Source organism: Palaemon carinicauda, chromosome 1 (assembly GCF_036898095.1).
Source record: "Palaemon carinicauda isolate YSFRI2023 chromosome 1, ASM3689809v2, whole genome shotgun sequence".
NCBI classification, from domain to species: Eukaryota; Metazoa; Arthropoda; class Malacostraca; order Decapoda; family Palaemonidae; genus Palaemon; species Palaemon carinicauda.
In genome coordinates, this window is record NC_090725.1 from 98,697,936 (window position 1) to 98,719,975 (window position 22,040).

Sequence of the window (22,040 nt, forward strand, 5' to 3'; positions counted from 1 at the left end):
AGTTACCCCTCCTGAGTGTTCTAAAATGAACTGGAGAGCTGTCAATCGTCACGGGAGTACTTCCAGGAGAAGGAGACACGCCCCTGACGAAGATCTATAGGGGAGGCAGCAACAGCCGAATCCCCAGGCCTCAACAAGACAGCTCACTCCGTTGTCACATTACAGAAACGAACTAGATCGGTAACTGTGAAAAATAAAAACAAAAATCATTAGTTAACATTCATTCCCCCGGGAAGGCTCCGAAGAGGAAACCCGAGGGAAAGGAACACAAGACTTACACAACAGGCACGTGCCCTCACAATCACTTACACTCACGGAAGGAGAGGTGTAACCAACACAGAATTATAACAATTATAATTATGTAACTATGTAGTTATGTAATTTAAAAATGAATGAACACTAAAGAAAGAACGAAAACCCCGAAAGGAATCGTTCTACAAAGCTGAAAAATCAACAAATACAATTAGATTCATAAACTACTTGAGACAAAACGTACGGCGTAGCAACCCCACCCACATGGGAAGGAAGCTACTCAGACGTAGTAAAAGTAACGTAGTAAAAGGGTGAACGACCTCAGAGAGAGAGAGAAAGACCGTAGTCAAACTCGATCGCGACCCATGAAATTACACCATGGTGGCCTAACTGCCGAGGACTCCACGGAGATATCGTACACTACACACACAAGCACAAACTCTGAAAAGGAAACTTACTGATTTCTATACTCAAATATATACATAAACAAAAAAATTTTTACATATATATTGAGTAAAAGAAAAGTAAGTGATTAAGTAAAGACAAAACAAACAATGGCTGCCAAGCGAGGACAAAGACAGAGACGTCTGTCCATTGTCCGAGCCAAAAGTGAAGTGAAGCAGTTCACCGGTGTGTGAGGGGGGGAGGGGTAGCTAGCTACCACTCCCCTACCCCCCTGCTAACTAGCGCGGGGGTGATACACCCTCGTTAAATTCTAATGGCTCGCCATTTAAGCTACGCCGAAAGGTAAACCCAATGTAAATAGCGTGGTTTGTATTTCGGTTATGGAACAAATGTAATTTCAGGACATCCATCTGGGCACAGGGTGTTTATTATAAGACACTACCTGAAACAAATCCAAGCCGTACACCAGGTCCATCAGCAGAAACATATTGACATTCTTGTTTCTTCTCTAGAGTTTTTCCCTTATGAGGTGAATTTCTAACTTGTTAGGTTTTCTTCTCTCCTATAAATGCATAATTTAGTTGTTTGCTTTGTTTTGCATGTTTGTAACGCAGTTATTCTCTGGTATTAGTCCTTGGAAACCACACCCCAGATTAATCCACAAAAAGGGATTTTGATGAAGGAAAACCAGATCTTTTTTGGAGGTTCTGTGTGGTTTCCAAGACCCTCCTTCCCTTTTATATTTCAAATATCATTAGAAAAACAATCTGGGAAGAGGGACATATGATTATCACTCCGAGTATGGAACATGACAGGTTGGCACTAGTTAGTGTGCCAGTAGCAGTCTCTCCAGCATTAGTATTGGTTCTCAGTTATGATTTGCCATCAGTTACAAGATGATTTTCAGCATTGGAGTTGCCTGAACCCATAGGTCTGCCTTATATACACTGAGACTGGGGTTTGCACGTTGAAACTCTGGCCCTAGAGCAGGGGAGACACTATTTCTTTAGTTTTCCTATTATATTGGATTCCTTTCTAGCTTTTACAGGAAAGCCCTTGGAGACCACATAGCAGCTCCCCAAAACCAGGTTTTTCTTTTGTTAACACCTTTATTATTCTATCTTATTTCTTTTCTGGAGTAAATTATCTTAAATTTTGGCAATTTTAACTTATTTTCTTGATACAGAATTCTCCATTTTTTAACTTCCTCCAATTAAGTAAAAATATTTAGCCTTAATTACCGTAGCTGCAAAGATAGCATTATATAATGATTCGTAAATTTACAGAAAGCAATCAAGTATAATGTTGGATAACAAAGTCCTCATGCTGTCAGGAAAAATAGTGTTTCGCCATTAACGAATTTTGCTGTGCCACGTGAATCCAAAAGTTATAAGTGTTCTGAAACGGTTTCATTTCATGTAGGGCCTACCAGATTGTTAAATGAAAACCCATACATCTACAGTAATATACTTTTCTTTTCAGTTCTCAACTCCATTTTCTTTATGGCAAATTAGCCTAAATCATACACTTGCTAAGGCAAGAATACAAATTATAATTTCTCAATATAATAAAAACTAAATTAATAAACAAGAAATATCATACAATGTTTTTACCTGTGCAGAGTGTGTTGGTGAAAGCTGTAAGAGTCCTCCAGGACCTTCTTGAAGGGCATCTAGAACACGGGAATTAAGATGGCGGAAAAAGGGCATGATTGACTCGTCTCTATGAAGGAAAATAACAGCATAACCAAGATTCAAGAAGTATTCAGTGGATGCTGCTCCACGAGTCCCAGCACTAAAGTTATCAACAAACCTGGAATTCAGACAAATATTTCTATACTACAAAACCATTTTAATATACATGAATTTTATATCTTACACATTTTCAGCACAAATGTTGTAAATGTGGTTACATTTTATGACAATGACTGCTACCATACATAAGATACAAGACATGAAATTTTTATAGAATATGAGAGGAAATTTTCATACAGTATTACAATTACAATATCTATCAGAATCTTTTTATAAGGATTTCAATGAAGGAATACAAGCCTCTAAAATTACCAAACTGTGCATTTCCCTCTCAAAAAATAAAAAAGAATATGAAAGACGGGTGGTTAACAAGTTCATTTACTTCGTTGAAGCCAAGGCATTTTCAGTTGAATTCTGTTTTTTTAGGAAAATACCATACGTTGCTTAATTTCAACTGTTAGAAATGAAGATACTAGTCATTTCAAATTGAATTTCATCTATAAATCTCAGCTTCTGCAGATTCTCTATTACATATTATTCGATATTTTATTTATTGTCTGCAATAAGTCCTAAATAATTATGCAATGTCTTTAACATAATTACAAAATGTTTATAAAGTTGGGAGTTTGATCTATTTTACATATCATAATGATGATGTGCATGCTTGCAAACAATCATTAATTCATTGATAAGTGTGTTTTTGGGGTTAGAGAGCTTTTAACTTCCTTGTTAAAAGCTAGATCAGGGAATCCATATTTCTTTGCTATGTTTATGATGTTGTGAGGTTCATGTATTGTATATATGATAATGATGTGTATGATTACAAAAATCAGATTTTCTCTCTCTCTCTCTCTCTCTCTCCCCCCTCCTTCCTCCCTCCCCCTCCTTCCTTCTCTGTAAACTTCATTATATAAAATACAAGTATACTGTACTGCACATAGCTGTAGTAGTAATGATACCTTCCATACTAATAACATCCATAAAATACTGTAATACGGTATATAAAAAAAAAAAAAATATATATATACATCTTTTAATATTTTCATATCAAAATAAATTTTTGAACATACTTACCCGCTGGTTATATATAATAGCTTTATTCTTCTGTCCGGCACAAATTCAAAACTCGCAGCAATCGCATAGATATGTCAGGTATACACTAGCGCCACCAAGGAGTTAGGTCGAACTATCCCTCCTAGTATCAGATTTTCCATGTCCTTAGGTCTCTAGAGGGGAGGAAGGGGGGGGGGATTTTAAGTTATATAACCACCGGGTAAGTATGTTAAAAAATTTATTTTAAAATGAAAATTTAATTTTTAAACATTTAAACTTACCCGCTGGTTATATATAATAGCTGATTGACACCCTTGGTGGCGGGTCAGAGACAGCATCATTAATGGAATTTCACTTAGGAGTTTAAAACAAAACTTAGCTTAAGGGTTCGTACCTATTAAGGAAGCTGACTTCAATGGTTCTCTGCATTAATAAGTCTGCTGTCCTTTGAGAACCAGCAATCCACCCAGGGGGCTGAAGAACTCTAGGAGCTGTCAAACGGTGAATAACCTCTATGCTGACAGGACCTCAACTAATACCCTTGTTCCGGGCACTCTCAAGGAACAAATGACTACCTGACTAAGTCAAAGATTACGGAATATTGTCTAACAATTTCCTCCAATCATAAAAATATATACAAGTTCCAAGAGGGAAAAAGGGTACTAGGGATTAAGGGAGTGTAGTGGTAGACCCTTTATCTACTACTGCATTCGCTGCTACGAATGGACCAAAAGTGTAGCAGTCCTCATAAAGAGTCCGAACACGTTTTAAAAAAAGTGATGCAAATACAGATTTACTTCTCCAAAACGTTGTATTCATCATACTTTGCAGTGAACGATTTTGTTCAAGAGCCACAGACGTTGCCAAAGCTCTAACTTCATGAGTCTTAACTTTCAGGAGCTTAAGGTCTGCCTCACCACAGTGTGTGCGAGCTTCTTTAATCAAAAAAGTCTTATGAAATATGATAAGGCATTTTTAGACATAGGAAAAAACAGGCTTTTTGACTGTACACCAAAGAGCTTCTGAATTGCCTCTTAAATCTTTAGTCCTGTTTAAATAGAAACTTAGTGCTCTAACAGGACAAAGAACCTTCTTCAGCTTCTCACCCACCAAATCAGAGAGGTTAGCAATTTCAAAAGATTTTGGTCATGGGTGAGAAGGACATTCGTTCTTGGCTAGAAATTCAAGCTGCAGGGAGCATATAGCTTTGCCATTTCTAAAGCCAATGTTTTTGCTAAAAGCATGAACTTCACTGACCCTTTTTGCTGTTGCTAAGCTTACTAAAAATAAAGTCTTTAAAGTCCGATCTTTAAAAGAAGCAGAGTTAAAAAGTTCGAATCTGTCACTCATAAGAAATTTTAAAACCACCTCTAAATTCCAGGCTGGTGAATCCTGTTGACGTTTTTTTAGAGGTTTCAAAGGATCTAAGGAGATCCTGAAGGTCCTTGTTATTCTAGAGGTCTAAATGTCTATGCCTGAAGACCGCTGCTAACATACTCCTGTACCCTTTAATGGTTGAGGAGGAGAAATTGTGCCTTCTTCTAAGCTCTAAAAAGAAAAATGCAATTTGAGCTATAGAGGTATTGGATGAAGAAACTGAGTTAGTTTTACACCATGCTCTAAAAACTTTCTACTTGGATTGGTACACCCTGAAAGTAGAAGTTCTTCTTGCTCTAGCAATAGCCTTGGCTGCTTCCTTCGAAATTCCTCTAGATCTTGCGAGTTTTTCGATAGTCTGAAGGCAGTCAGACGTAGAGCTTGGAGGTTTAGATGGTTTCTTGCCAAGTGGGGTTGTCGGAGAAGATCTATTCTCAATGACAAGCTTCTTGGAACATCCACCATCCATTCCAATACCTCTGTGAACCAACCCCTTGACAGCCAGAAGGGGGCTATTAACGTCAATCTGGTTCCCTCGTGAGACACAAACTTTTGTAGTACTTTGTACAGCACTTTGAATGGAGGGAAAGCGTACACATCTAGATGTGACCAGTCCATCAAGAACGCGTTTGTGTGACGCATCGAGATCCGGAACTGGGGAGCAATAATTCTCTACTCTTCTGGTTTTTGAAGTTGCGAATGGATCTATGAGAGGGCGGCCCCAAATCTGCCAAAGTTTCTAGCATACATCTAGATGCAGTCCACTCTGTGGGGAGAACTTGACTCCTCCTGCTGAGGCTGTCTGCCCTCAAATTGTTTTCCCCTTGAATGAAACTTGTCAATAGGGATATCTTTCTTTGATGTGCCCAAACGAGAAGAGTTTTTGCTATCTCGTAAAGAGGCCTCGAATGCGTTCTCCCTTGTTTCGCTATGTAGGTATTGTATGCATTGATTTGTATTACTTTGTTCAGTACTAGCTTCTCGAACCCCTTGAGAGCCAACAGGACTGTTAACCACTCCTTTTGAATGATGTGGATACTTTGCTGTTGTTTTGTCCACAGACCTGAAATCTCTGACTTTCCCAGTGTTGCTCCCCACCCCGAGTCCGAGGCGTCGGAAAACAACACAAGGTCTGGGCTCTTATGTTCCAAAGAGAGACCTTCCTGGAGCCTGTATATGTTGTTCCACCAACGAAGGCACTCTTTTATTGGTTCCGTAAGAGGAATGCTCTCCTTGTCGAGGCTGTCCTCTTTGCTCCAATGTCAATTGAGATGGAACTGAAGGGGGTGGTAAATCTAGTTTCCCCAGACATACAAATTGTTCTAGTGAAGAGAGGGTTCCCAGGACTCATCCATTCCCTCACTGAACAAAACTCCTTCTTTAGAAAGGCACAAAGCCTTAGGAGAGCTAGCTGTATTGTTGCAGGTGATGGAAAAACCTGAAAAGTCAGACTGTGAATCTCCATCCCTAAATAAAGGATCTGGGAAGGGATCAATTGAGACTTCTCTGAATTCACCAGAAGTCCTAGCTCCTCTGACAGACTCATTGTCAGACGCAAATCCTTCAGACAGCGATTGAGTGAGGGGGCTCTTAGTAGCCAATCGTCCAAGTACAAGGAGGCTCTGATGCCTCTTGAGTGGAGCATGCTTGCCACATTCATCATGATCTTTGTGAAGACTAGACGGGCGGTGGTGAGGCCGAAGCCTAAGGCCCGAAACCAGAATACAGTACTTCTTTCCAGAGGTCTAAGGATAGGACACAACGATATGTCCTAACTGACGCACCCTCTATTTGAGGGGTGGTGCATAGCCCGAAACAAAGAACTCAAAACTGGACAACTTCCTCCTATACACGAACCTTCCGGTAGCTTGAAGTTCGGATGGATGAGGAAGTAGAAGTAAGCATCCTGGAGATCTAAAGAGATCATCCAGTGGACCTTTTTTACTGCTGCAAGCAAAGTCTTATGAGTCTTATGAGTGTCCTCTGGACGTAGCTTGAAACGTATGTGACTGACGTTGGACATCACGGTTTGTTTGACGTTCGACGTCACGAGCTTGTTGCTCGACGTCACGTTCAGCTAGACGCCCAATGTCGTGCTTAGCTGCCTAGCGATCGTCGCCGCGCTTGGAAGGTAAACGCTCTATGACACGTTTGGCCGTTTGATGTCTGGTATCAAGAGAAGACACTCAATGGGATATCGAAGCCTTACCACGCTGTTCAAAATTAGCTTGCTGGTAGGCCGCCTGTGTGACAACGCGTCCTGAAAAGAATCATGACAAACCATCGCTTTGCTAACAGCAGGCTGATAAGACTGCATAACGGATGAGAGCCGTTGTTTCATGCCAGCAGCATAGTCTAACTAGGATCAATATTAGGTGACACCGGTGTATAAAACTTTGATTGCGAACTCCCCTTCTTCATCGCTTACATCACGCTCCGCATTTCAGCAGACGGAAAATAGTCTGGCGGGAGCGGCGGTGCCTGTACCATAACACCAGACTCAGGAACAAGATCCTTATCAGTCTGAACAAAAGCTTTGCCAACTTCTGACAACCTGACAGGCCGTATACAGCAAAAAAAGGGGGGCACTGCCTTCTCTTACAAAAGCCCTAATGCACCTCCTGCTGTTGCAGCTGAATGTGCTGCTGCATCAACATCTGCAGTTAGGTTCTTTATGCTGCCTTGAGGACCCCTAAAGTACTGCACTATCAGCACTGTCTTTTGACTTTGTTACTTTTCTCAGAATGATTTATTGCTAATTTATTCTCATCAATTATTTATTTCTTTATTTCCTCTCCTTACTGAGCCATCTTCCCCTATTGGAGCCCTTAGGCTTATAGCATATTGCTTTTCCAAATAGGGTTGTAGCCTGGCTAGTAATAAAAAAAATAATAAACAGAGACTCCTTTGCCGTCTTCCTTAGCGAAAAACTCTGAAGGCGGAACGAGGAGCAGCAGGTACATAACAAAATGGAAACTCCTCAGAAAACTCTCATGAGTTTCTGAAAGTCACTCCCTTCCTCCTACAAGTCTCTAACCTAGGTAGAGATGTCTTGTTTCCTAGGAGTCAACTCCTTAAGGTTCTGAATTCTGACCTCAATGCTTTAGAGGTTTAATTCTAGCTCTCCCAACCAAAAATTAGTTCAAGCAGGCCTTGGTCTGAGAACAAAATATCTTTCTAGTTAATATTTATTTCTTAATATAGCGCCTGGCGTAACAAAGTTTCAACGCTAGAAGCTTATGGTCAGGTAGACATCAAGTTCTACTTGATGTCGTAAAAGCTCTTGACGCTCGGCGCCACGTGACTTTCAGAACAATAACGCTTGCGATTAAGACGCTCTGAGCTATGCCGATCGCATGCAGTGAAAGCTAGATAAGCAACATTCTGTTGTTGTCACGTTCAGCTTGGCGCGAGGCGTCACGCTCAGCTTGGCGCGAGGCGTCACGTAAAGCTTGGCGCGAGGCGTCACGTTAAGCTTGGCGCGAGGTGACATACTCAGCTTAGCGTGAAGGGTTATGTTCAGCTTGGCACGAGGCGCCATGTTCAGCTTGGCGCGAGGCACCATGCTAAGCCACCTGGCGAGCGCCACCATGCTCAGCTGCTTGGGACGCGCCATCAAGTTCAGCTCTTTTTAAGAGGTAAGAACATTAAATGCTCATTACCTGTCATGAATGATTTTAATTTTGTTTTCAGTTTTGCACCTGAAGTGCAATATCATTTAAAGTTAGAAAAACACTTTTACCTCGCCTTACCTACGGCGAGGGCGAGCGTTCTGGGGATCGTCAACAGAAAACGCTTGAGGGGACTTCTGCTCGGGTCTTATAAGACGGTAAGCGCCAGGCTAAGCCTCTAGCTTCCCTTTTCCGCTCGACTTAACATCTCCCATGGGTCCGGGAGCTTGAAAGAGGTCTAAGGCTAGGATAACGACAGGTCCGAACAGAAGCACCCTCCACTGTATTGAATAAAATTCACTGCACTAATTTAGCACTAAAAATTTGCATTTTTGACTTTTTGGTATAAAACCAAAAGTATACACGCCCGTAGAGGGAGAACTTACTATTCTGTCAAGTGCTTGAATGGGGATGCAATAGTCACTGAATCCCATATAAAATGTAACAAAATATTTAATATAAAATATTAACATATTACAGTGGTACCTCTACATACGAATTTAATCCGTTCTACAATCGACTTCGGATGTAGAAAATGTTTGGATGTAGAAACGAATTTTCCCATAAGAATACATTGAAATAAGATTAATTCGTGGTTGAGCCCAAAAACCTATAACTCCTTAATAAATTACTACACATAATTATACATGACAATATGCACTCTAAATTAGATAATAGACATGTAAAAATGAATAATTATCAAGAAATGATAAATAAGAAACGGGTTTTTAGCGTCACTTTACCTTAGAAAGTCCAGCGCAGGTGTTGGTCTTGCTACGCAGAGAGATGGACGGGCGGCGAGGAGGTAGAGAGGTTGACTACGATAAACGTACACTACCGAAACTTATTCTAACTTACACTAAGTGAACTTTAACCTAACTTAGCTTATTTATATTTTTTTAGTTTCATATTTTATATTATTTTTACATTTACTTTTTTCTTTTTGATGATTAATTTTAATCACTTTCACTCTACACTTTGATTGAATTTTTTTCTCTTCAATCTTTGCCGTTTTCTTTGTTTCACTTTCTTTCGCTTCACTCTTTGCCGTTTTCTTTGAACCACTTCCTTCCTCTTCATCACGAGTTCGCTTTGTAGTTTTATTAAAGAAGCTATCGACAGAAAGTTGCTTGGTACAGCTTTTCAGGATGTTTCGAAAATAAGTTAGGGAAACATCATCAAACTGCGCAACTACACGACAAACCTGCAATTTCTTTGGATGGTATTTGTCGATGAAGTCGACCACGTCTTGATATTTTCCTAACACCTCTTTTATTTGCACCGAACTTAACACATGTTCTACCTCCTCGATCCCTTCCTTGTCATCACTCATGTGCTCAGACATAGCATGGAGTTCCTTGAGCTCCTCTGTAGTAAGTTCATCGTGATGTTCTTTTGCAAGTTCACTCACACTCAAAGTGTGATTTATGTTTTTAGTCTCTCTCTCTCCCTCTCTCTCTCTCTCTCTCTCTTTCTCTCTCTCTCTCTCTCTCTCTCTCCTTGATGCTTAATCTCCATCAAACGTTCAGTAGTAACATTCTCTCTCTCTCTCTCTCTCTCTCTCTCTCTCTCTCTCTCTCTCTCTCTCTCTCTCTCTCTCTCTCCTTGATGCTTAATCTCCATCAAACGTTCAGTAGTAACATTCTCTCTCTCTCTCTCTCTCTCTCTCTCTCTCTCTCTCTCTCTCTCTCTCTCTCTCTCTCTCTCTCTCTCTCATGCTTTTCAATAATTCCTTGCTTTACTTCTAAAGAAAGCATTTCCTTATTCCTTTTCTCACCACTTGCGAAACTAAGCCTTTTAGGACCCATGATTTACGTAAAATACCGTAAAAGGATGAACGTAAAAAATCACGATTAAAACACAGTTAATAGCAGAACGCACAGGGCACAACCACACGAAGCCGACGAGAACAGAGGAATGTCCCAAGCCATGATAATTGAGGGTCCCTCCGAGGTAGAAATGCTGCCTTCTATCGGCGGAAATAAAAAATACATCCGGCGCTATGAGTACCATCTACGTGCACGGGTATTGTTTACTTCGGGTGTCAAAAAAAAATTCGGGTGTAGAGTAGGAACGTGTTCGAATTGTACTTCGCGTGTCGAAAAATTCGGATACAACCGGTATGACGAAAATTGCTTACTTCGTGTCGAAATAAAATTCGGGTGTAGAGTCGAAAAATTGCTCGAATTTTACTTCGGATGTTGGAAAATTCGGATGTAGATACGTTTGTGTGTAGAGGTTCCACTGTACTTGAATAGATATACATACATACATATACCAAGGCACTTCCCCAAATTTTGGGAGGTAGCCGACATCAACAAATGAAACAAAACAAAAGGGGACCTCTACTCTCTACGTTCCTCCCAGCCTGACAAGGGACTCAACCGAGTTCAGCTGGTACTGCTAGGGTGCCACAGCCCACCCTCCCCCATTATCCACCACAGATGAAGCTTCATAATGCTGAATCTCCTACTGCTGCTACCTCCGCGGTCATCTAAGGCACCAAAGGAAGCAGCAGGGCCTACCGGAACTATATATATATATTTAAATCAACCCTTAATATTAAGGGGTTCCAATAAAAGACGAATAGTCACATTTAACAATTGGAATATTTATAAATATTATACGAAAAAATTTAGTATTCCAAAAACGAACAAGTAAACAACGATACAAAGAATCGTGTGACTATATCGATTGCCATGAATACTACGTCGTATAAAAATTTACTGAACGCTAATTCCCTTTCAATCTTTGTAAACAGATTAGCAAAAGAAAAAATACTAAAAGGACCAATATAATTGGAAAATGACATATTCCTTTTATTTAATAATTTAAAAACTTAGTTTTTAAAGAAAAATGTACTTTTCATAAATATCGATACAAAGAGTATTACTGTAACGACAGACTGAGGACTGCGTAGCATAAATAAAAATGAATGCTAGATAATCTTTAAAACAGATCAAAGATTATCCAAAGAGAGCATACCAAAAGGAGAAAAATTTTCTCAAAATAATATAATCCTTTTATTTCATATCACTAAATACATTGTAAGATAGCATTAACTTATCATTCTTTGTAGTAAAGAAAGAAAATGCAAGTCATACTCAAGCTTACGTCAAATGACTGTGACGTCATTGATCAGGCGAGATGTTTACCTCGCCATATGCTTTCGTTAGTTAAAAATAGGTTGAAAAATTTTTAATCCTACCTTTTAAGCTATAACATAGCGATAAAATATAAAACAAAAACCTTGTAAGCGAATGCTCAAAACCGTAACAAGAGTACATCACCAAGGTACTGCTAAAATCCAGGTTAAAGACGAGTAAATTCCATTTCTACGTAGCCAATATGGCAGCAGAAGAAAATCTGATACTAGGAGGGATAGTTCGACCTAACTCCAAGGTGGCGCTAGTGTATAACTGACATATCTATGCGATTGCTGCGAGTTTATAATTTCTGCCGGACAGAAGAATAAAGCTATTATATATAACTAGCGGGTAAGTTTAAATGTTTAAAAATGTTATTTTTATTAATAAAATAAATTTTTGAATATACTTACCCAGTGATTATATAAGCTGCAACTCTGTTGCTCGACAGAAAACTCTACGTTCAAAATACGCCAGCGATCGCTATGCAGGTAGGGGGTGTACATCAACAGCGCCATCTGTCGAGCAGGTACTCAGTACTCAATGTAAACACAGAACCAATTTTCTCCTCGGTCCACTGGGTCTCTATTGGGGAGGAAGGGAGGGTCCTTTAATATATAATCACCGGGTAAGTATATTCAAAAATTTATTTTATTAATAAAAATAACATTTTTCAATATTAAACTTAGCCGGTGATTATATAAGCTGATTCACACCCGGGGGGTGGGTAGAGACCAGCATTACTTGTTTACATTATTATGAGCTAAGTATTTTGTATTTCATTTTAGCAGTTATTCAAAATAACAAACATAAAATAAATAAGTACCTGGTAAGGAAGTCGACTTGAACAATTACTCTGCCTTTTTAAGTACGTCTTCCTTACGGAGCCTCGCGATCCTCTTAGGATGCTGAGCGACCCCTAGGATCTGAAGTATCAAGGGTTGCAACCCATACAACAGGACCTCATCAAAACCTCTAATCTAGGCGCTTCTCAAGAAATGACTTTGACCACCCGCCAAATCAAGTAGGATGCGAAAGGCTTCTTAGCCTTCCGGACAACCCAAAAACAATAATAAAACATTTCAAGAGAAAGATTAAAAAGGTTATGGAATTAGGGAATTGTAGTGGTTGAGCCCTCACCCACTACTGCACTCGTTGCTACGAATGGTCCCAGAGTGTAGCAGTTCTCGTAAAGAGACTGGACATTCTTAAGATAAAAAGACGCGAACACTGACTTGCTTTTCCAATAGGTTGCGTCGATTATACTTTGCAGAGATCTATTTTGTTTAAAGGCCACGGAAGTTGCGACAGCTCTAACTTCGTGTGTCCTTACCTTCAGCAAAGCTTGGTCTTCCTCATTCAGATGGGAATGAGCTTCTCGTATTAACAGTCTGATAAAATAGGATAAAGCATTCTTTGACATAGGCAAAGATGGTTTCTTAACTGAACACCATAAAGCTTCAGACGGGCCTCGTAAAGGTTTTTAAATAAAACTTAGGAGCTCTTACAGGACATAAGACTCTTTCTAGTTCATTTCCAACCATACGATAAGTTTGGAATATCGAACGATATTGGCCAAGGCCGAGAAGGCAGCTCGTGTTTGGCTAGAAAACCAAGTTGTAGAACATGTAGCCGTTTTGGATGAGAATCTGATGTTCTTGCTGAAGGCATGAATCTCACTGACTCTTTTAGCTGTGGCTAAGCATACCAGGAAAAGAGTCTTTAAGGTGAGATCTTTCAGGGAGGCTGATTGTAGCGGTTCGAACCTGTCTGACATAAGGAATCTTAGTACCACGTCTAAATTCCAACCAGGTGTAACCAAACGACGCTCCTTCATGGTCTCAAAAGACTTAAGGAGGTCCTGTAGATCTTTATTGTTGGAAAGATCTAAGCCTCTGTGATGGAAGACTGATGCCAACATGCTTCTGTAACCCTTGATAGTGGGAGCTGAAAGAGATCGTTCTTTCCTCAGATATAAGAGGAAGTCAGCTATTTGAGTTACAGAGGTACTGGTCGAGGATACGGATACTGACTTGCACCAGTTTCGGAAGATTTCCCACTTCGATTGGTAGACTCTAAGGGTGGATGTTCTCCTTGCTCTAGCAATCGCTCTGGCTGCCTCCTTCGAAAAGCCTCTAGCTCTCGAGAGTCTTTCGATAGTCTGAAGGCAGTCAGACGAAGAGCGTGGAGGCCTTGGTGTACCTTCTTTACGCGTGGCTGACGTAGAAGGTCCACCCTTAGGGGAAGTGTTCTGGGAACGTCACTAGCCATCGAAGTACCTCGGTGAACCATTCTCTCGCGGGCCAGAGGGAAGCAACTAGCGTCAACCTTGTCCCTTCGTGAGAGGCGAACTTCTGCAGTACCTTGTTGACAATCTTGAACGGAGGGAATGCATATAGATCTAGATGTGACCAATCTAGTAGAAAGGCATCTATATGAACTGCTGCTGGGTCCGGGATTGGTGAGCAAAATATTGGGAGCCTCTTGGTCATCGAGGTTGCGAAGAGATCTATGGTTGGCTGGCCCCAGGTGGCCCAAAGTCTCTTGCATACATCCTTGTGGAGGGTCCATTCTGTTGGAATTATTTGTCCCTTCCGACTGAGACAATCTGCCATGACATTCAAGTTGCCTTGGATGAACCTCGTTACTAGTGATATGTCTAGACCTTTTGACCAGGTGAGGAGGTCCCTTGCGATCTCGTACAATGTCAGAGAGTAGGTCCCTCCTTGCTTGGAGATGTACGCCAAAGCCGTGGTGTTGTCCGAGTTCACCTCCACCACTTTGCCTTGAAGGAGAGACCTGAAGCTTTTCCAGGTCAGACGTACTGCCAGTAGCTCCTTGCAGTTGAAATGCATTGTCCTTTGACTCGAGTTCCATAATCCCGAGCATTCCCGACCGTCTAATGTCGCACCCCAGCCTACGTCCGATGCGTCCGAGAAGAGAACGTGGTTGGGAGTCTGAACAGTCAGGGGAAGACCCTCTCTAAGGTTGATATAGTCCTTTCACCAAGTCAGAAAAGACTTTATCTTTCCGGAAACCGGGATCGAGACCGCTTCTAGCGTCTTGTCCTTTTTCCAGTGAAAAGCTAGATGGTATAGAAGAGGACAGAGGTGTAGTCTTCCTAGTGACACAAATTGATCCACGGATGACAGTGTCCCTACCAGACTCATCCACAGCCTGACTGGGCAGCGTTCCTTCTTCAGCATCTTCTGGATGGATAGTAGGGCTGGGGGCTGATCGTCTTGTTCAGCAACGTCCTCATCAGAGGGTTCCTCATCCGAAACTGATGAGGAAACGGCAACGGAGTGGGCAACGTCTGACTCGCTGAATCCGGTCGCACTGGTGGATGCGTGACGGAGCCGGACGCAATATCATGGAACTGCTGCACAGTCTGTGAACTGTCAACAACCATGAGTGCGCGAGGAAGTACAGCGTCAACCCGAAACTGTCTAGACTGTCTGGGTTGTGCAGTCAACACCCTACCGGGTTGCTGAGGTTGACGCACTGCGTCACAACAAGTCACCTCTGCTGGTTGTTGAACGTCCTGAACGTCAACAACCACCTCCGAGCGTCGCTTAACGTTAACGTGCGACTGGCAACCCACACTGGGTCACATCGGTGGAGGAACCACCTCAACTGGCAGACGCGAGTAGGTTACCTCAGCGTCAACAGGGCGCACAACCGACCGGTTGGAAGGTTGTAGGCCAGAAGGAGGAACCACCTCAACTGGCAGACGCGAGTAGGTTACCTCAGCGTTAACAGGGCGCACAACCAACCAGTTGGAAGGTTGTTGGCCAGAAGGTTCTTCTCCGCATTTAAGTCCTGTATCAAGGACGCAAGCTTGGACTGCATGTCTTGCAGCAAAGCCCATTTAGGGTCTACGGGAGCAGGTGTGGCAACAGACGGGGTTAGCGACTGAGGCTGAACCATTTACCATCCCTGAAAGCCTTGTTATGTGTGACATAATAGTACAGCAAAACTTCAAAGGCTCGACAAAAGTTGAGAAGTTGACCTGTAAACAACTTGGAGCGTCTCCTGGCTAGGCGCCAGGGCAAGTCTACCAGAATTGAGAAGTCTATCTTGGCAGAGGCATGAACTCCCAAGCCGAGAACTTCTCTCGTGTCCTATCAGACTCTCGCTCTATAAGCCAGTTTAAAAGAAGGGAAATCAAAGGCTATATCCCTAAAACTCCTCCTGGTGCAAAAACCAGTCGCCTAGGCAACGTAACGCTCTCTAGGAGAGCGAGAGAGCACTAGCTTAAAAACAACGGCTTCGAAGTAGCTAGGCCTAGTGTAAGTTCTGACGTTTAGGCGAACGAGGAGCAGCAGTTACAAGATCCGAACGAAGATCCTTAAAAAATCATCATGATTTAATTAAAGTCCATAGGAGGCTAAGCAGCTTAAGGCTCCTCTCCAAATGACAGAGTCCTCAAGGGAATATCAGTAGGAGGGAGAACAGCACAGAGTCCTCAAGGGAATATCAGTAGGAGGGAGAACAGCACTTTCTCATCTACAGGAACCTTGTCCGATAAAAGCTAGGTCACCTCAGTGAGTCTCTCACTGGTGCATTAGTAGCAGACCAGAAGGCAACGTCATGTAACTGCTTGACAGTCTGTGAACTGTCAACAACTGAACTGTCAACCACAACAGGTGCGTGAGGACATACAGTGTTCACTCGAGACTGCTTTGACTGTCTAGACTGAGCAGTCAAAACAACTCTAGAATGCGGAGGTTGACGCACCGCGTCAAAACAAAACAACTTAGACTGTTGTTGTACCTCGCGAATGTCAACGGAAGGTTCCGTGCGTTACTGAACGTCAACATGCGGCTGGCAGGGTACACTGGAACGCATGGGTGGCGGGACTCTCTCAGCTGGAGTGCGGCAGAAGGTCGCCTCAGCGTCCACAGGACGCACAACCGTGGTTGGTTGTAGGCTAGAGGTTGGTGCAGTGTCAACCTTCTCCGCACGAAAGTCCCGCATCAATGACGTTAACTGAGACTGCATGGTCTGCAGCAAAGACCACTTAGGGTCTACAGGAGCAGGTGCGGAAACAGACGGTGTGACTGCCTGATGCGGTACCGCTTTGCCTCTCTTAGGAGGTGAGCAGTCGTCGGAAGACTGCAGCGAGTCCGAACTGACCCAGTGGCTACAACTGGGCCGTTGGACTTGCGCGGAAGGGACCGACTTGTGCTTAATAAGCTGCGAGACCTTGGTCCATGGTTTCTTACGAGAAACCTCTTCCGCAGACGAGAAATAAATGGGCTCTCTCGTCTTTGTGTGGGTGGGGCGATCTTGGGTAGATACGCCCGAAACCACGGAGGGAAACGTCTGTTCGTTGATCAAGGCCTGACGAACCCATAAGTCGTTCGACATTACTTCTCCCCTGGGCTTGGGAGCTTGCAAGAGGTCCCGGACTAGGTGAACGACAGGCACGAACAGAAGAACCCTCGGACGCAACACTGTAACACTTTGCGCATATCACTCTATCACTTCGATTTTCTGTTTTGCACTTATTTCACTGAAATCGAAACTTTTACTGATTTCTACCTGAAACACGCAATTCTACCCTCATTAAAAGGTAGTAATTGCGAAATCAGTCGTATAATGCAGCTCATTAATACTAGCAAAAAACAGAAAACATATAAAGATAAAAAATTCAGTGGCTGGGAAAGAGACTAAACACTAGTTCAAATAAACTACGTTTACAATCTCTCACCGCACATAGCCTGGGGACAAGAATAAAACCCTAGAAACGTTTTACCTTCTTCCCCGTACAGCGACTAAGGACGAGAGTAACACGAGAACAACGTTACCCGCTTGAACGGAACGTTTTCTCTCCTCTCTCTCCCTCCGTCTCTATCTCTCTCTCTCTTTCTCTCTTGATTTCGCACCTAAGAGAAGAGCCCAATTATATATCGTCAAAAAAACATTAAATTTGATTAAAGGAAAAAAAACTGAAAGGTTTTCCAAATAAAAGTTCCTTTAATTTAGAATTTAAAACATTAAAGCTAAGAAAGAATGAACAAAACGTCAGAATCGATTTACTCTTACTGCAAAGTGAAACCGTGATACACTCTCTCTCTATCGTAACGATAGAGCGCATGTTGAACGTCCTGAACGTCAACAACTGCGTAGTCTAAAAAACTAAACGTTAGTTCATCTTTGAAAACAGTACGAAGACTATCAAAGAAATTCTTTCATAAAACATTAAATTTAAAAAGTTTTAAATTCTTTAAAGGCTAAATACGATATAATGGGCTCAACGTTGATTAACTTCGGTTCCAAGTTAGGACCGCCTACTATCAGGAAAGGTCGCATATAAACAAAACATAAAAATTATCTTTATATGTTTATAATAAATGGAAAGTTAATCGAAGAGGCCTAATAAAGGCGGAGAGATATAAAATATATAGATCTATAACGTGTTAAGCAAAATTACTAAAAACCTAAACACACTTCCGTCTAAGGGAAGGGTCGGCCATTTAAAAGTGAAAGAGAGTCCATACTCTCTTTGTCACCCTAATTAAATCTATCCAAAACGAGTTCAAGTTTTGAGATGAAGATAAAACACCTGCATAGCGAAAGCTCAAAACTAGAATAGTGTACTTCACCAAATAGTTGTGAAAACAAATCCAGTTAGTAACAGCGTATTAGTAGGTCTTGCCGGTAGCCCGACAGAGAGAAAATTGGTTCTGTGTTTACATTGAGTACTGAGTACCTGCTCGACAGATGGTGCTACTGATGTACACCCCCTACCTGCATAGCGATCGCTGGCGTATTTTGAACGTAGAGTTTTCTGTCGAGCAACAGAGTTGCAGCTTATATAATCACCGGCTAAGTTTAATATTGAAAATTGTGTTTTTCATAGCTATACAAAACTGAGTCCTTCAAGTAAGGGAATATGTTTTCAGCTGGAGTTGGGCGGTGGTTGAATCGTTTAACAAGCAGTTGAGTGACAGGTAGGAGTGAAGGTGAGGAGCCCTGATCTAACCCCCTGCTTCTCAAAAGCTCTTCATTATGACCTTTTGGCTCAGGACTGAGAGGGGTGGTTGTGGAGGGAACCTTAACCTAAAGGACTCAAATCTGTACACCTAGGAAAAATACGAATGACCTTTAAAATTTCTGATTTGTTTCTCAAAAAAATGCACCCCATAGTCCTTTACGTAGGGAGACTCACTGCTTGGTGGGTTGGAATTTCCCATAAAACTGAATTGTTAGGTTCTTTTTCTTTACTGGAAATGTCATTTTGTTTGGTCCAATTTGAAAGCAAAGCAGCTAACTCCAGCAACCACCTATCCGTCTATCATGATGAACAGGCTGATAGGGCCTGGCATGTCCAAGTAGATTAGTATATAGTTAAATGAGGGATCCCTTATCCCAAAGGGGATAGCAGTCCAGAATAATATACTTGGTGTATGATAATCAATGGTTGGTATATATTTTACCATCCTCACCCTTGGTCACAGAGAATACGGGAAAACCTCTCCAGGTTCTAATGAATGGAGCTCAGAAGTGTAGTTTATCAGCATCAAGTCAGATGCAGCATGTAACGCTTTGTCCTGAAGAGTGGCAGAATGAATGGAGGAGAAGAACCAGTCATTCTACCTTCATTCGAGACTTACATCTATCCATTACCATCGACAAGATTGATTGATTTGAAGTTCTCTAGCATCCTGACATCGAAGATAATTGACGCCGATATCACTCATTATAAATAAATATTAAAAGAATATTCAATTAAAACCAGAGAAGTAAATATGTTATAAAAGTTAAATAGCATTAAGAAGACCTGCTTCTGATATAAATTTTAAAATGCCACTAGAATTAAATATGTTATAAAAGTTAAATAGCATTAAGAAGACCTGCTTCTGATATAAATTTAAAAATATCACTGGCATTGTACGACACATCATGTCCAAGGATCTTGGCAAGGATGAACCTGCCATCTTCACCATAAGCCTCAAACAGATATCTAAAAGTGGGGCATTCAGTCAACAAATGCCTCACTGTCAAGGGTATCAAACAGTCGTCGCAATATGGTTGGTGTTGGCCAGCCCGCAGAAACTCGTGTCATCCGAATATGACCAATGTGGAGACGACAAAGAGAAGTCTCCCATTTTCGGGGCATCACATTATACCTCCAAGAGGATATACCCATCGCAATTTCTCTCATCCTCTTTTTGCTCAAACTATCCCAATGCTGTTGCTAATAGTTATAAACAAAATTCTTAATTGCTGGTAAAAAATCATTACAAAGAATGGGAGACCTTCTTGGTAGCAACTCGGCTGCAGCACTCTTTGCCAGTGAATCTGCCTCTTCATTTCCAGACACACCAACGTGCCGGAACCCAGCAAAATCGAACTGTTAATACCTTTTAGGCCAATAATTAAAAGCCACTCTAAAATCTTTAAAACTAAAGGGTTACTTGAATTAAAACCTTCAAAAGTTTGAAGGACACTTTTTGAATCACTATACTGAAGATGGTAAAATTGCCCTCCTCTTTCAACGCTATTTTCTCAATAGCAGTTAGTATGCCATATAATTCAGCAGTAAATATGGAAGATATTAGAGGAAGTGCCCCACTACAGTTAAAAGTACTACTATATACTCCAAATCCATCACCAGCATCAGATTTGGAGCCATCGGTATATAAACACCAATAAAATATTTACAAAAAGATATCTCTGGTAATTTCCACGGAGGGGGTGATGGTATCTTAAATGGAAGTACCTTACCTCTAATTTTATCAAGACTGTTTAATAATTGTTTTACTTGAAAGCCATACGGTTGAGGAGATTTTGGGTGCAACTTGGAGTATGTTGAGTTCCTTACAAGGCTTGCAGTCTGAAAGGCTAAGGAGTTAGGGAGTCTTTGTAACCTAAACCAATACCGAATAATGAAAGACATGCAGTAATGGTCTAGAAGTAACTCTCCAGTATCAACAAGGAGACTTGGGATAGGCGAGGTTCTAAACGCTCCTGTCAACAATCTTATACCGGCATGATGTAATGAATCTAATATCTTTAATCGGCTTAGGGTGGCTGAGGAGTATATTTCACACCCATAACTAATTTTGGAAAAATTTAAGGCCTTGTATAATTTTAAAATGGTTTTACAGTCTGGCTACCATGATGTACGGGACAATACTTTTAAAAGATTCAGAGCCTCAAGACATTTAGCTTTTAATGCCTTAATTGTGGAATCCATGTCAACCTCCAATCGATAATCAATCCTAAAAATTTAGCTTCCCCTACAAATGGAATCCGTTGACCTTTAATATATATCCGGGTCTGGATGTACTACCCGGATACGACAGAAAGGTACAATAGTAGTTTTGCTTGTCGAGAACTTAAATCCATTCATATCGGCCCACTGGATAATTTTGTCAATTGAGAGTTGCAGTTTTCTCTCAACCATTGCCATTCTAGCTCCAGCAAATGATATGAAGAGATCATCCACAAATAGTGTTGAGAGAACATCCCGGGGAATGACTGAGGATATCCCATTAATTGCTAGTGCAAACATGGTTACACTCAGCACACTACCCAGAGGAATTCCTTCTTCCTGACATTTACTCTCTGATAGAGTTTCCCTCACTCTCACTTGAAAAACTCCATAGACCAGATGCTTGCCATCCCATATGGGAGCTGGGTTTGCTACACAACTACTTGAGCAACCACCACAAGACCAAGCACATCAGAGGATTCAAAAACCATTCAGAGCCCACTATCTGAGTAGCCCTGCTCAAGTTGTCTGCAAGTACATTCCTTTTGTTGGGAATGAAGCAAGCTGATAGGGTTACCGAATGTTCTTCTGTCCATCTTAGTATCTCTACTGCTAGATGGCATTGGGGCTACGAAAAGGTACCGCCTGGTTTATGTAAGCCACTACTGTATTGTTGCTACTCATCAACACTACAGATTGACCGGCCAGCAACAGATGGAACTGCTGGAGAGCTAGAAAGGTTGCTTTTATTTCTAAGAGATTTATGTGTTGGCACCTTTTGGACTCGGACCAAAGACCTGAGACTGTGTGATGCAGCAAGTGGGGACCCCTCCTCCTTTTGATGCATCTGCATAGAGCATCAAGTCCGAAGGAGGGACAAGAAGATCTAGTCCTTTGAGGAGGTTTTCCTCTGCCACCCACCAATGAAGATCCGTCACTTGATCCTGTCCTATAGGGACTAAGATGTCCGGGGAGTCAGAGCGTTGGTTCCACACTCACTTCATCTGCCATTGCAGGTATCTTGTCCTGAGGAGGCTGTTGGGAACAAGACGAATCAGGGGAGTTAGGTGGCCCAGGAGGTACAACCATTGCCAGGCTGTAAGATTTTCCTGTCTTAGGAAGGGTCTTGCCACTTCTCTCAGCATGTTTTCTTTGT

The 22,040-nt window shown here is 41.6% G+C and overlaps 1 protein-coding gene across 1 annotated transcript in view; it reads right to left on the reverse strand.

Moving 5' to 3' along the window:
* The window catches only part of Ppcs (phosphopantothenoylcysteine synthetase), a 210,211-nt gene that overhangs the window by 106,884 nt on the left and 81,287 nt on the right, over positions 1–22,040 (reverse strand). Inside the window, exon 4 of the mRNA XM_068383094.1 lies at positions 2,271–2,469. Coding sequence (XP_068239195.1) covers positions 2,271–2,469 — 199 coding nt within the window. The remainder of the gene's footprint in view (positions 1–2,270; positions 2,470–22,040) is intronic.